Here is a 13986-nt window from a genome sequence, read left to right as displayed (position 1 = left end):
TGTGTGTGTGTGTGTGTGTGTGTGTGTGTGTGTGTGTGTGTGTGTGGAAATTTGAAAATACTCAAGTAAAGAACAACTACCTCAAAATTGTACTTAAGTACAGTACAGTAAATGTACTGTACTTTCCACCACTTTTCTTCTGTGTGACACTGGAAGTGAAAGGCACAAGCTCTTGTGTGTGAGACTGTGTTTTATAAATATTTTACCAATGAAAATTATTAACAAGAGCTTGTGACAAAATAATAACTACATGATTGAAACCACTGGAATACAGTATATATTTTTCCATTTCCTGAAAAGTAACAGTTTTGGACATGCAAAGTTTCCATCTGACAGTGATAATATTATTGTGCTGCTGTCGGCAGAGACCTCTTATCTTATCTCCCTATTCTACATTTTTGTGTTTTTCTTTCCTTTAAAGAAAATCACATCCATGTGAAGTAAGTGGTGCAACTCTGTGTGGGGGTCCCCGGGGGGGGACGGGGGGACGCACCCAGGGTGCCGGCCCGATTCCGGCGAGCCGAAACGGTTGAGAAATTACAGCGTTACCGTGTGGGGGTCCCTCTACTGTACTGTACTGTCACTGTACTGTACTGGCACACCCAAAATCACCATATATACATTTAATATGTGCATGTGTGTTTGTGTGTGTGTTAGGTAGCGCAAGGTGGTGAAAAACAACCATGCATTTTCGTGCTCAGACTCACCCACCCAGCCACCCACACACCCACCCTCACACATAGTCACTTAAGGAAGTGGTTGCACCACTTAAAAATATCGCCCTACTTGATCACTCAGGGTTCCCCAATAGGCGGCCCGCGGGCCATTTGCGGCCCGCGGAGCGCCCCCTTGTGGCCCATGGAAGAATTTCCATGGGCCCAGATATATAGGCATTAAATGGGGGTCAGTAGCCTATGCATGTCAAACTGGGCATCCTTTTCAAATGGGGTCTTGCCCTGAAAATGAATTTTCAGGGCAAGACCTCGACCTCGCGCGTGCAGACTCGGCCCCCAGCCTGGTACGCAAGTCAAAATATGGCCCTTGAGGAAAATTAATTGGGGAACCCTTTTCTACAGCGTCCCCCGACAGCATCAAAAACAGCATATTGGCACCACGTTTCGAGCTTGTAGATTCTGCTACTTTTACTATTGTTTTATTTTAATCCTGAAAAGTAACCGTTTTGGACATATGAGGTTTCTACCGAATATATACCTGCTATAGATCAAGAATATAAATTGTCCGCTGTGATTCCGTATTATGCTACACCTCTGCTCATGAATGCTAAGTCGGTAGAATCCATCTCACAGAGGATTCCCCAAAGCAAAGTTCAAATGAACTATTATTAATGGCCATTTATGAGAAAAGATGAATACTGTGCATGAATAAATTATGATGATAGAGACACATCTTACACTGTATGTCAGATTATAATGTTTTATTAATTATGCACAAGGAGCAGCTAGCTGTGCGTGCCGCTAAAATGCTAAGCTTGTCCAGACACACTGGAGGTGACTACAAACCAGTAACTACAACAAGACGTCTACTCCTCATTTATGATTCATGAAACATTATAACAATCTGACATACAGTGTACGATGGTGGACACCAGTCTTTGTCACACAAACATTTCCCTGCATGCAAATCAACCCCTCTTGACTCTTATACACAATATCGAACATGTTGACTCCCATTGAAATAGAAATGTGAGCTGTCCGACACAGAGAAGACATGCGTCTCTTATGTGTGAGCGGAGCCTGGTAGTTCAGTTGTGGTGGGGTGACCAATCAATCACAGTGTTTGTTTACGTCCTGTCCTGTAGTTCCGTTGCTGTGGGGTGACCAATCACACAGACTGGTTTGAGGTGTACAACGCCACACGCGTGCCAGACTCCTGCTGCCTGGAGTACAGTGACAACTGTGGTCTGGACAACCCTGGAACGTGGTGGACAGCGGTAAGAAACACTTTGTATTTACCATAGTTAAATATGAACTAAGGGCGGACTGCCTCGCCCCCAGCTACAGTATACTTGGTATAAGTACCATTAATGAATGGTAAAGCACACCCTTGAGTGTAATATTGCTAGTATAACAATAGAACAGTTCCCTTAAAAACATGTCAACTCAATTTAATTATAAATAAGATATTTGCTTAAAATATCATAATTTATTGACAGATGTAGCTACTATGAGTAATTACTCATGAACAAAAATCGCTAGCATAGCAACCCAGTTGGCTCCGCTCTGGGAGAGCAGCACGGCTGATTTATATGTTTTGATTTGGTGTTCCATGATTCATACTCGTTTGAAGCACCGCTACTTCAACCAATCAGATTACTTCCTCTAAACGACATTAGATCAGGTCTTCGCTGTACATTTTAATGGAAGTTGCTCAGTGACATTTGAAGCACCCGGAAGACTTCCGAATAAAGGTTTCTGCACGACAGCAGCGATATGTCAGAGATGACAGGCATTGCAGACATGAATTCTGAGATCCACATTATTTGTACAAGCTTCGCAACATTTTGCAGTTTCAAGTAAAGAGTTTTAAGGATAAAGATTAGAGAAACAAAGAAAATAAACACTTTTCAGTGGGCTGTTGTCTGGCTAATCTCCTCGTTGATGTCCATGGAACTGAAAAGCAATGTGAAAATGTCATTAAAGATTAGAGAAACAAAGAAAATAAACACTTTTCAGTGGGCTGTTGTCTGGCCAATCTCCTCGTTGATGTCCATGGAACTGAAAAGTAATGTGAAAATGTCACTTTTGTTTCCAGAGCATGATGATTTGTTTATTTCTTTGCTGCCCTAGAGCAGACAATGGAATGAGGTGCTGTTGATAAGGAGCCACGGTATGTCAACAACACTCCAGTACCCTCAAATTAAACAAAACAATAGAATACAATTATGTTTTGCAACAATTAATAAGACAATTGGAGAAAGACAACACCACTCGAGTACCCTTTAAAACACATTTAGTACAGGAAGTGCCTTCAAAATAAAGGCTATAGAGTGCCAGAGTTGTCTGATCGCTTTTACTTTGAAAGCCATGAAACAGGAAACACTTGCCAAAAAAGTTGACTTTACAGAGGGACCTCACATCCCCGATCATCTTAATATATTGTTTTACGCTCCAAAAAGCGTTCATATTTTGCGGGAGAGACGGATGAGGCGCAGAAATGAAGCGCCAGCATATCGATCCATGCATCACCACGGAGAGCGCCCTGGATTAGGAGATACGAGTCATTCTTTCCGCCGCGCTAACATGGGAGTCAATGACAAGCTAATAGTTGCACTGAGCGTTAGCATACGACAAGCGAAAAGCGAAATGCCAAAAAAACAAAAAAGGAAAAATTCTGAATATTCTTATCTCGCCCCGCGTCGCTGGGACGTCGCTAGGACGTCCTCACACGTCAATAGTACTAATATTTCGGGATCCTTATGACGTTCTCAGACGTCCTATGTATAGAATCTGTTAATTAAATGAATTGAAAGGACAGAACCTAACAATGCTACTAGCAACAATGGTCATATTATAAAAACAAGTGGGAAAAGACCATTTTGTTTACCAGGTTTTCTGCAGAAATACAGATAATTATGTTATGTCAGCTATGTTGATCACATAATCCCTAGCATGTCATAATGGGCAAACATTCAGCAAACATTCACAATGAAGACGGCTGTATTTACCCTCCCAAGTAAAGGGCCTCCGGGCTAGACCAAACTTCAGGGCCCCCCTGGGCTGTGCAGTGCATTAAGGTCGAGCGGCAAAGCCGTGTGGCCGGAGAAAATTTGGCGTATTTTGTTTAAATTTTGCTGTAATTTTTGGGTACCCAGCCCCCCCAAAAGAGAAAGGCAGACAGACAGACAGACATTATCGCTGTGCATGGCAGCCTGCCATGCACAGCGACATTGGCAGGGGTTTCCACAGCTACTCCACAACACCGCGTCACTGAGCAGAAGCTCTCAATGTTTTAACCATAATACTAAATATACAATAACTAAACATAAATCTCACTTGAATCGGATTGCAATACTTTACAATTTCAAATCTGAGTGCCATCCCAGACGGGGGCCCCCGGGCTGCAGCCCACCCTAGCCCAATGGTAAGTCCGCCCCTGTACGTCTTGCACGGGCTCACATTCAAATTAATAAAATAAAAAAACAACAAAGACCTGAATCTAAATAAACGTGTGTGGTTTGGAGAAAAGGTACATTCTGTGTTCGTATATTGGGCGCGTTCGGAAATAGCGCACTGTGCAATGCAAACTAATAGGCGAGTACGCTCCGGTGCGGTATTTCCGCACACACACACACACACACACACACACACACACACACACACACACACACACACACACACACACACACACACACTAGTTCTTCATCACACCATCCATCCGGAGCACACATACTGTAGTATCTGCAGCCACTCTGCTGTTATGTGCATTTTCAGACCATGTTCATGTTTAATGATCAATCAGATCGAATGTGTTGCCTGTTGGATCTACGGCACTAATATACTTTACGTTATTCATCGGTATCACACTGAACACAGTTGTCAAGGTCTTGAAGAATAACGAATTTCCTGCACACTGCCAGCTTGCACAGTATATACATGCATATTTATTTTAGCAACGTCACAAATGACCTTCCTCTTGCCTGAGGAAGGTCGTGTGTGACCAGAACGTTGCCAAAGTAACTCTTCATAAGATCTCCATGCAAGCTGCCACTGGGCATTTACTTTTACCAAAGCTTTCAGACTTTGAATGTAGGTAGGTAGGTATGCCAACGTTTCTTGACGCGTTGCAAGCTTGTAGATCTGCTATTTTTGGTGAAGACACTGTACTGTAGGCTGAAAAGGTATAGAGGGTCTAAGTGGTTAAACTGAAGTGATGTAGATACATTCAAAATATCATCAAAGTATTCTGGTCTTGCGTCGAGGCACCCTAGCCTAGGGTGCCACGGCACCCACTTTGAGAACCCCTGCTTTAGAGAGCGCTCCGGGTGAAGCAGCATTCTGCCAACTGTCCTCAAGACAAATGTCACTGCCGTCACTTCTGCTGTCCCTCTAATCCATTACTGTAACGGCTGCCTCGTGTAGAATTGATTTACCTCTCAACATGCTTGTCTCGCAACCACGGGGAAAAAGAGACTTATATTGTCAAAGCGTTCATTTCTCTTATTGATAATCTTTTGGGTCTCTTTATCCATCTCGAGGAAAGTTTAGAGTTTTTTTCTTCTTAAGAACGTTTTTTAGATGAATAGAACAGTGCAGCAGATAACCAAAACAATCGTTCAGTTTGTGATAAAAGCATGACATTTGGTACACTTATAGCCAAAGGCATTCTAAAAAGATTTGGGTATGGACCCATCTTGAATTTTCAACATCGAAATGGCCGCCAGCAACAACTGTTTTCTTATGAGTGATGGATATAATATGAAATTTCAGTCTTATTTAACATACATTGTACTTGGTAAATGTATTTTGGACAATTGAACATTGTCATTGAATATTCAAGATGGCTGCCATTTTTTCAAGATGGCAGCCGTTATTGTATGACTGTCTGATATGGGTGTCAAATCAGTAGGCCTATATTCTTTATGAAGCAGAATTAAAATTTGGAACTTTGTGATTGGCCAGAAGGTTCCTTCTACCTCCCAACTAACTACTGAAATTGCAAGAAAATACTATTATGCTTACTATGATCTATTTTATTTTATTGAAATTTAAATGTTGATCCAATAAACAAAAAAAATCCTATACAGGTATCTGCAAAATGAAAACAACTGAACCATTTAATGAATGGAAATGTAATAGAGTGGATGTTGAAGCAGCAACCAGGGCACACTGTTGACACAGCGCTGTGAAACTCAGCATGGGGTTCAGTGCCAGCTAAATACACTCCACATAATTATGCTATATTTTCTGTAATTCATGTGCTGGTTGTGGTGATAATTTAGTGGTAGTGTAGTTTAGTTTCCTTTTTTATGATCAGTACTTTATTTAGATTTTTTACAAATAAACAGAAAAAACAAACAAGCAACAACAACAACAACAACATCATACATATGCATGGACATTATGCACAAGGATAGATAAGATAAACAAATACCAATTAAAATAAATAAATTATTTTTTATTAGTTTACACGACCAAACACGCATCATCATCAACCGTATCATAGGCCTATGTATACTAAGACAGTAAACAATCAAAAGGGCATTGCTTGACCATGGATCACATCAAGGACCTGCAACATGACTGCATGGGAACACGTTCCACTTCGAATCATATTTATCTAACTGATTATTCATCTTAAAAGATAACTTCTCCAAAGCAGCCACAATACCAAGCTGAGTGAACCATACATGTGCTGGAGGCAAATCTTCAGACTTCCATTCCTTAACAATGATTTTCCTGCCCACCATTAATGCTGTATGAATCCAGTCAGCTAGAGGTGCGGGGAGGTGTTTTAATGGCGATGGATCACCCAGAATAAATGGAGCAGGTGTATAAGGAATATCCTGTTTTGTGATTTGCATTATATTCTCATGAATAGAACACCAGTCTGTACCCTAGTGAATAAGTGTACTGGGGTCCTCACCAGACCTCCAGCAAACCGGACTCTCTCTGAGCTTAGCCCTGAACAATCTTGTCAGAGTCCAGTAGACTATTAATTATTTTAAATTGAATTAATCTGGTTCTAAGTTCACGGGACATCTTCTTTGAGTTCCGTAGAATCATCTTCCATTCACTGTCAGTAAAGGATTGATTGAAATCAACCTCCCTCTTTACACTTGAGGGCTGACCTTGGTGTGCTATCATAATTGAATAATATGTTGATGCCTCATGTCCAGTTCCAAATATAGCTGTGTAGTTTAGTTTCCTAAATGCATCTACTTAATAGCTAATATACATTAGATGTAGTTAGATAGCCGCACCTGAATAGACAGGATGTGCCAGCGCGAGAGAGCCGAGCCAAGGGTAACGGGGCTTTATATGACTTTCATATAGTTACCCAGAAGGTAACAGATTGCACAGGAATTTAATGGTAGGCCTACTGGATGAAAGATCGGGCTAGGTGTAGGGTAAATGTTCTTATCCAAACCTATTGTATCCCATACTTGAATGCGTTTCCCTGTAGCGGCGGCGGTGGCTCAGGGGTAGAGTGCCTGGATGGTAACCGTAAGGTTGCCAGTTCGAACCCGGGCTCCCCCAGAGTTACTGTCCTGTCTTGAGCAAGACACTGAACCCCTAATTGCTCCCGATGTACTAGTTGGTGCCTTGCATGGTTTCCGCTGCCATCGGTGTATGAATGGGTGAATGTAATGCACAATCTCTGTAAAGCGCCTTGGATAAAGGCGCTATATAAATGCACCATTTACCATTTACCTGTAACTTGTGAATTTTGATGGTCAAGGACGTGTGCGTGCGTGCGTGCAGTGCGTACAGTGCGACAAGGGCACTGCACCAAAAGGATGCCCTGTTTGACCCAGTCAGTGTGATAAGAAAGTGTTTGAAAAATAATGTAAACAGCACATCTACATGCACACAATGCATCGCTTCACGCAGTGTTGCGAGCTTGTAGATCGACTATTTTCACTACTTCTTATTATTATTTCTATCTATGGGAGTTCTTGGATGTTTGTTTGTTTGTTTGTTTTAAAATGTATCAAATTTATATATACGTATGTCGTATAATATATATATATATGTTTACACAACAACAATTACTACAATTAACTAACATCATACAGTAAAAGTAATTTGTTTGTCTTTTGTAAGTAATCTGTAAATAATGTGAAAGATAAAACAAAGGTCATATAAACACATACTAAACTCTAATAACCTTGTTCTTGGGAAAATGAAAGAGCACACAGGGTGAGATTGGGTCGGTAGTACGGATGGTGTGGGATGGATCTCAGGAATGGCTTTTTGCTGCCAAACCTTGTTGAATAGAGACGGCATCGTGTGAAGGAGTGTTATCGTGGAACAGAAAGCAATTTCCTACAGCAAACAGCCACGCTTTCTGTCTGCCTAACTTTATCTGTCAGTGGAACCGAGGGCTCTTTTATAACAAGGCCTGACTGACTGTTTGACCGTGTTGGAAAGTAACTAAAGCTCATTTACTCGAGTACCACAGGTTTAAGAGAACAGGTGCATCGTTATTCACTTCTTATGGTTGTTACATTTTAAGTGGTGGACTGGAATGCATTAGAATATCATATTGGCCATGGGTCCGGACTTTACACTTCATAGCGCATACAATGGGCTGTATTTTGCGTGTCTTAAGTACCAGGTCTTATTACTTAACTTAAGACCTGGAGGCGTGATCAATGCCATTTGGCTATTCTGAGTGGCCAAAGAGCATTGACCACACCTCCAGGTCTTAAGTTAAGTAATAAGACCTGGTACTTAAGACACGCAAAATACAGCCCACAGTCTGTTTCATACAATTTGTATGGGTCTGGGTCACGAGTAAATATATTTACTCGTGACCCATACAAATTGTAGAAATTTCTCGTCATTTATCACTTTGTCCACATTGCCAAGGATGAGATTCTTGTCATTGTTTTTATTTATATTGATTAAGCTCATCGCTGCTGTCTGAATGACCCTAGGTTGCTAGGCGATCGAGTAAACAGGAAATAACCAGAAGTGAAAAGTCTACCTCCAGCAGAACAGATTTTTTCAAATGCATTTATCTTGGATTCTTTTCCCAGACTGTGTTTTTGATCATCCAAAATAAGGTTTTTTCACGGACCATAATGATGATGATCGCGGTTACAAAATGTTCCGGGTGAATTGAAATCAGATTGCAGCCGTGGGACACATTAAACAGACACTTTTACTTACGCCCGTGAGATTTCTTTCCTTCAAAATAAGACTAGCACCGAAAAGTTCGTAGCACTGGGTGAATTAAAAAAACAATTCCAACCTTTTTCAAAAGTATCTCATCATTAAAATATAAAAATCTGAATAGAAATACACTGACCTCTGAAGTATTATATTGTTATTATGGTTGTTTAGATCTAACCTTTAACATTCACTTACAGTAAAGCATTCGTGATGCTGTATGTTGTTGTACAAGCCAGATCTCTCTGCCTGATATCTATAGCTTGTGTTACAGCCTGTCCAGGGGCGCAACAAGGTGGGGGACGGGGGGGTCACGACCCCTCCCAACGTCACATGTATCCCCCCAAAATGAGTTGGGGGGTCCCCCCCTGGCTGGGGGGTCCCAGTCACTGGAACAACCCAGTCCCAGTCACTGGAACAACCTCTCTGTAGTCCGACCCCAAACCCTAACCATAACCCCACGTTTTGGTGGTTAGACCCCCCCATCCCCCCCTCCCCTAGGGTGGTGGGGGGAACAGGGGGGACGGATTTTTCGATGTCAAAACGTTGCACCATTAAATACAATTGTTTGGGAGCTTTAAACCAGTGTGCAGATGTTTTAATGTATTTGTGTCATCTATGACAAATCTGTGTCAGACTGTGTGTCTAACGTAGTACTCCCCATATAACATGTAAATTAAAGCATAAACATCTGGAATATTGTCTCTGACTCCTCAATTGCCTCATCAATTACTCAATCATTACGAAATGGTATATTAACTCTAGTCAATCTACCGCCTCCACTCCACAAGCTGTGATAAAGTCTTACAACTTGGTGTGTGTGTGTGTGTGTGTGTGTGTATTTGTGTGTGAAATGGTAAATGGTGCATTTATATAGCGCCTTTATCCAAGGCGCTTTACAGAGATTGTGCATTACATTCACCCATTCATACACCGATGGCAGCGGAAACCATGCACCAACTAGCACATCGGGAGCAATTAGGGGTTCAGTGTCTTGCTCAAGGACACTTCGACAGTAACTCTGGGGGAGCCCGGGTTCGAACTGGCAACCTTACGGTTACCATCCAGGCACTCTACCCCTGAGCCACCGCCGCCGCACTGTGTGTGTGTGTGTGTGTGTGTGCGTGCGCGTGCATGCAAAACTAATGAGATATTGTACTGTTAGACGGATGTTAGGTTCTTAGATTACTTACCTTGATTACCATGCCTATTTCCATGTATTTGATCTATTAGTATTACCATGTGTTGTCCTTGCTTACTGTAAATCACTCTGGATTAAGAACGTCTGCTAAATACCTAAATTGTAATCGTCTATCCACAGCCCTGCTATGAGCGTGTGAAAGACTGGCTAAATGAGAACCTGGTGGCTCTTTGGATCTTTGCCCTGTGCACAGCCCTCACTCAGGTAATTCAAAAAATGTGTACCACTTAAAATCCCTATGTTTTTGACCAGAGGAGTCCCTCACAGCGCGTTTCTGTTCTTGCTTGATATTCAATGTCTTCCACTGAAAACAGCTGCAGTTCCACTCACAGTTATGCTAACTACTTTTGCTGGGGACCCCCTGGAACCAGCCCAAGAACCCCTGGGGGTCTTTGGACCCCACTTTGGAGAACACTCCACTGAGTCCTTTAGGTCCTCCACACTCCGTTTGGTTCTCACCAGCAATATTGCTGGTATTCATCATCACTTTGATTGCATTGCCTTTAACAGTTTATTTATGTTCTTATTCTGTTCATAGCTGATTGCTTTCTTGTGCCTTTGATTTGCCCTTTGAGCTGCCCTGTATGTCTTCTTGTTGTTTGTTTACTTTACGTCGATGGTTTCTGTGATGTGTATACGTCCTGCTCTGTGAGGCACTTTGGTCTCCAGGGATTGTGTTCACAGAAATAATTTTCTTCTTGTTGCTTTTACCCCTTTATTTTCTCCCCCAATTTAGTCGCTATGCCAACTAATTCCTCCCCACACACATTTCTGTAGTGTATCCTACTGTCTCACCTGCCAGTGAGTGAGGAGCCCCCACCGGGAGGACGTAGAGTGTCCGTCCTACTCCTCCCGCTCATCACTCCCTGCTGACAGGCTCTGCACCCAGCCTAGGATTACATGCAGTTACAATTATCACCCTCCCCGCCTGGCACCACTGTGGATTTGAACACCCAGACATGCATTCACAACACACGTTGTGAGTTTGTAGATTGGGAGAATACATTGTATGTTTGAGTGGTGCAACTACTCCCTTACGGAGCTATGTGTGTGGGTGGGTGGCTGGCTGGCTGGCTGGCTGGCTGGGTGTCTGGGTATGAGCACGAAAACAGCATGGTTGTTTTTCACCACTTGTGCGCAACCTAACGCACACACAAACACACACGTACATATTAACTGTATATATTTTTGGGGGGTGCCAGTACAGTACAGTACAGTACAGTACAGAGGGACCGCCACACGGTAACTCTGTCATTTCTCAACCGTTTCGGACGCGGGGCGGCACGCCGGAACCGGCCTGGCCCCCTGGACTCGTTCCCGGGGGTCTGGAACTCCTCCCCTCCCCCCCCCCCTGGGAACCCCCACACGGAGTTTCACCACTCACTTCACACGGGTGTGATGTTTTTTTATGTTGGGACGTCAGATGCACCATGTATTGGCATGTGTTTAATGTGCTTTACAAATAAATTTGACTTTACTTTTAATCACTTAAATATGCTCCATCTATCTGTTTGTGCAGATCCTGGGCCTGGTGTTCTCCATGACCATGTTCTGTCAGTCAGTCAAAGTAGAGACCTTTTACGCCTAGCGAAACCTACACGCAACCGATGGAACCAACGGAACCTCCGCTTTGGGCCTTCAACAGACTATGTAATGTAATGTTTGTTCATTATAGAGGGACAAGATGGAGGGTGATGAGACGTTCACAGACTCTTTGGTTCACCCCATGAGGAGGAGGAGGAGGTAGACAGACATGACTGACCATCATGATTTAACCAGAGAGAGCACACAGTGTATACATATAACTATGTCATAATACCAACGCCACTTTCTATGGTTCTGCTCTTATAGGGCAATAGCAGTGGCGGCCATTTTGTGGTGACACACATTCATTGTTTTTCCCCATAGAGATTTCCTCAAATATTTATATAACTTATTTGAAACCTGGAACCAAGCCACCCATGATCCTAGTGAATAGCACCATAACACATTTTGATTCTGTTTCAAAAAATATTTGAAAACTAAAAATATATTCAATATATTCAAAAATAATTGTGACACAAAATCATACGTGTTATGGCCACTATTCACCAGGCCTGCCTGGATGTCTTGGTTCTGTCTAGGCTTAAGATAATATAAATAACTTCGGAAATGTCTATAGGGGAAAAAGAATAATGGGTTTTCTATCTGTGGCACCAATAATGGCCGCCACTGCTATGCATTTCGTTGGCTGGTCTGGTCGGTGAAGAAACCTCATATCTCCATACAATTTATCTACAATTGTAGATATGCTATTTTCATTATTGTTTAAATGTAAAAATAATAAAATATATATATATAATAAAAAAAATAACGGTTTCTACCCGACAGCTGATGATAAACCACTGTTTCTCTAGAGGTCCAAATAATGGACCCTTCCGGCTTTGTGAATAAACGAGAGGGTATAAATGGAACCATTTTCTTTTTTAATCTTTGGGACCCTAATCTACATTGTAAACATTAACATTGGGTCCATTTTGGTTCCATGTGTACACGCTCAGAGTTACAGACTCGGAGGGGTCCATTTGGAACCACCTTGGGGTCCCTTGGGGTCCCTGAAGCTGGACCGGTACGTGTTCTGTAGCAGTGGTTCTCAAAAGTTTTTTTTATTTTTTTTACTTTTCTTGTACTTTTTTATATACTTACCGGTAGTATAAGTGTAGGCTATAAAGGGCTGCACATTTCTAAAGTGACAATTTAAGCACTTTTAAGCCCTTTTTAATACCTCTAGAATTAAAATGATAAACTAATAATAAGTAACCAACAAACTATAGCATAATAAATGGTTGACCAAACTGTCAAATTTTACCCAAGAAATTAGGCACAAGTTGTCAAAATTGCCGCTCACAACACCATGCTTGTATCTGTGGAACAGAGTCAAAGTCAATGTATGAGTCCCCAGTTCAAACATGATTATTTTGGGGAGTCCCCAGTTCAAACATGATTATTTTGGGGAGTCCCCAGTTCAAACATGATTATTGATTATTGATTTGTTGGGGGTCAGGGCCTGAAATGTTTGAGAACCACTGCTATACAGTATGACCAACTGTCATGTTTATGGTAATCATACAGTAGTCTGGGGTACTGTGTAGGGCTGGGCCAAATGGACAAAATATCTAATATAACAATGTTTCTGACCAAATACCTCCACACCATAAGTGTGACGATGACATCCTTTTGTGACGATAATATACATTTTCTTTGGAATTGTTTTTTTTATTGAGAATCTTTTATAGTACGGCTTAAGTGATTAAAACCAGGAAAAGAACAGGAAAATATGAGAATAGACGATATCTAGTCTCATATCAAGATATCGATGTAATATCAATATATATATATATATATACATATATATATATATATATTGCCCAGCTCTATTATGAACATAATTATATAACGATATAAGTTTTACATTATTTGGAATAATTTGATGATTTGTAAAGGTGATTTTCCAATGGGAGCTGTATGGAACGTGGTTGTTGGGGCGATCTATTTTATTTGTTTCAGTGCATGGCTCTTGCAGTGGTGTGTGTATTAAATGTTTTTGGCTCATGTAAACCAAACACGTGTCATTGTTTTTTTGTTCGTTTGTTTTAATTAATTGTTTTTTTCTTTTAACTCAGTTTTTCTCCCCAATTTAGTTATGTTATGTTAGTCATGCAGAAAGGAAGCAAACAGCAGACCTTCCGCTCCAGGCAGACATCCCATCAAGTTTGCGAGGGCTGGAGAGGGTGTCAAACCCTCCCGCCAGAGAGATACTGCAAGACTCCTCTCACCGGGAAATGAGTGGACCATGAGGGTCGACCTGGGGAAGCAACTCCAGTTCCCCAGGGAGATCGTGGAAACATCGCTGCGGCCAGACCTAGTCATGTGGTCAGAGGCTTGCAAGAC

At 41.8% G+C, this 13986-nt stretch overlaps 1 protein-coding gene across 2 annotated transcripts in view; it reads left to right on the top strand.

The window, feature by feature from the left end:
• The window catches only part of LOC310855260 (tetraspanin-4-like), a gene marked incomplete at its 5' end in the record, with an annotated part of 266914 nt that extends 253256 nt beyond the window's left edge, over positions 1 to 13658 (top strand). For both annotated transcript variants that reach the window (XM_083760197.1, XM_083760196.1), the window contains 3 exons: positions 1820 to 1951; positions 10177 to 10260; positions 11576 to 13658. In XM_083760197.1, coding sequence (XP_083616323.1) covers positions 1820 to 1951; positions 10177 to 10260; positions 11576 to 11644 — 285 coding nt within the window. In that variant the 3' untranslated portion in view covers positions 11645 to 13658. The remainder of the gene's footprint in view (positions 1 to 1819; positions 1952 to 10176; positions 10261 to 11575) is intronic.
• Between the last annotated feature and the right edge of the window lie 328 nt (positions 13659 to 13986).

This window comes from Protomyctophum parallelum (genome assembly GCF_964188405.1).
Source record: "Protomyctophum parallelum genome assembly, chromosome: 2".
NCBI lineage: Eukaryota > Metazoa > Chordata > Actinopteri > Myctophiformes > Myctophidae > Protomyctophum > Protomyctophum parallelum.
The sequence above is the reverse complement of the archived record's forward strand: the minus strand, read 5'-3'. Positions and strand labels throughout refer to the sequence as shown.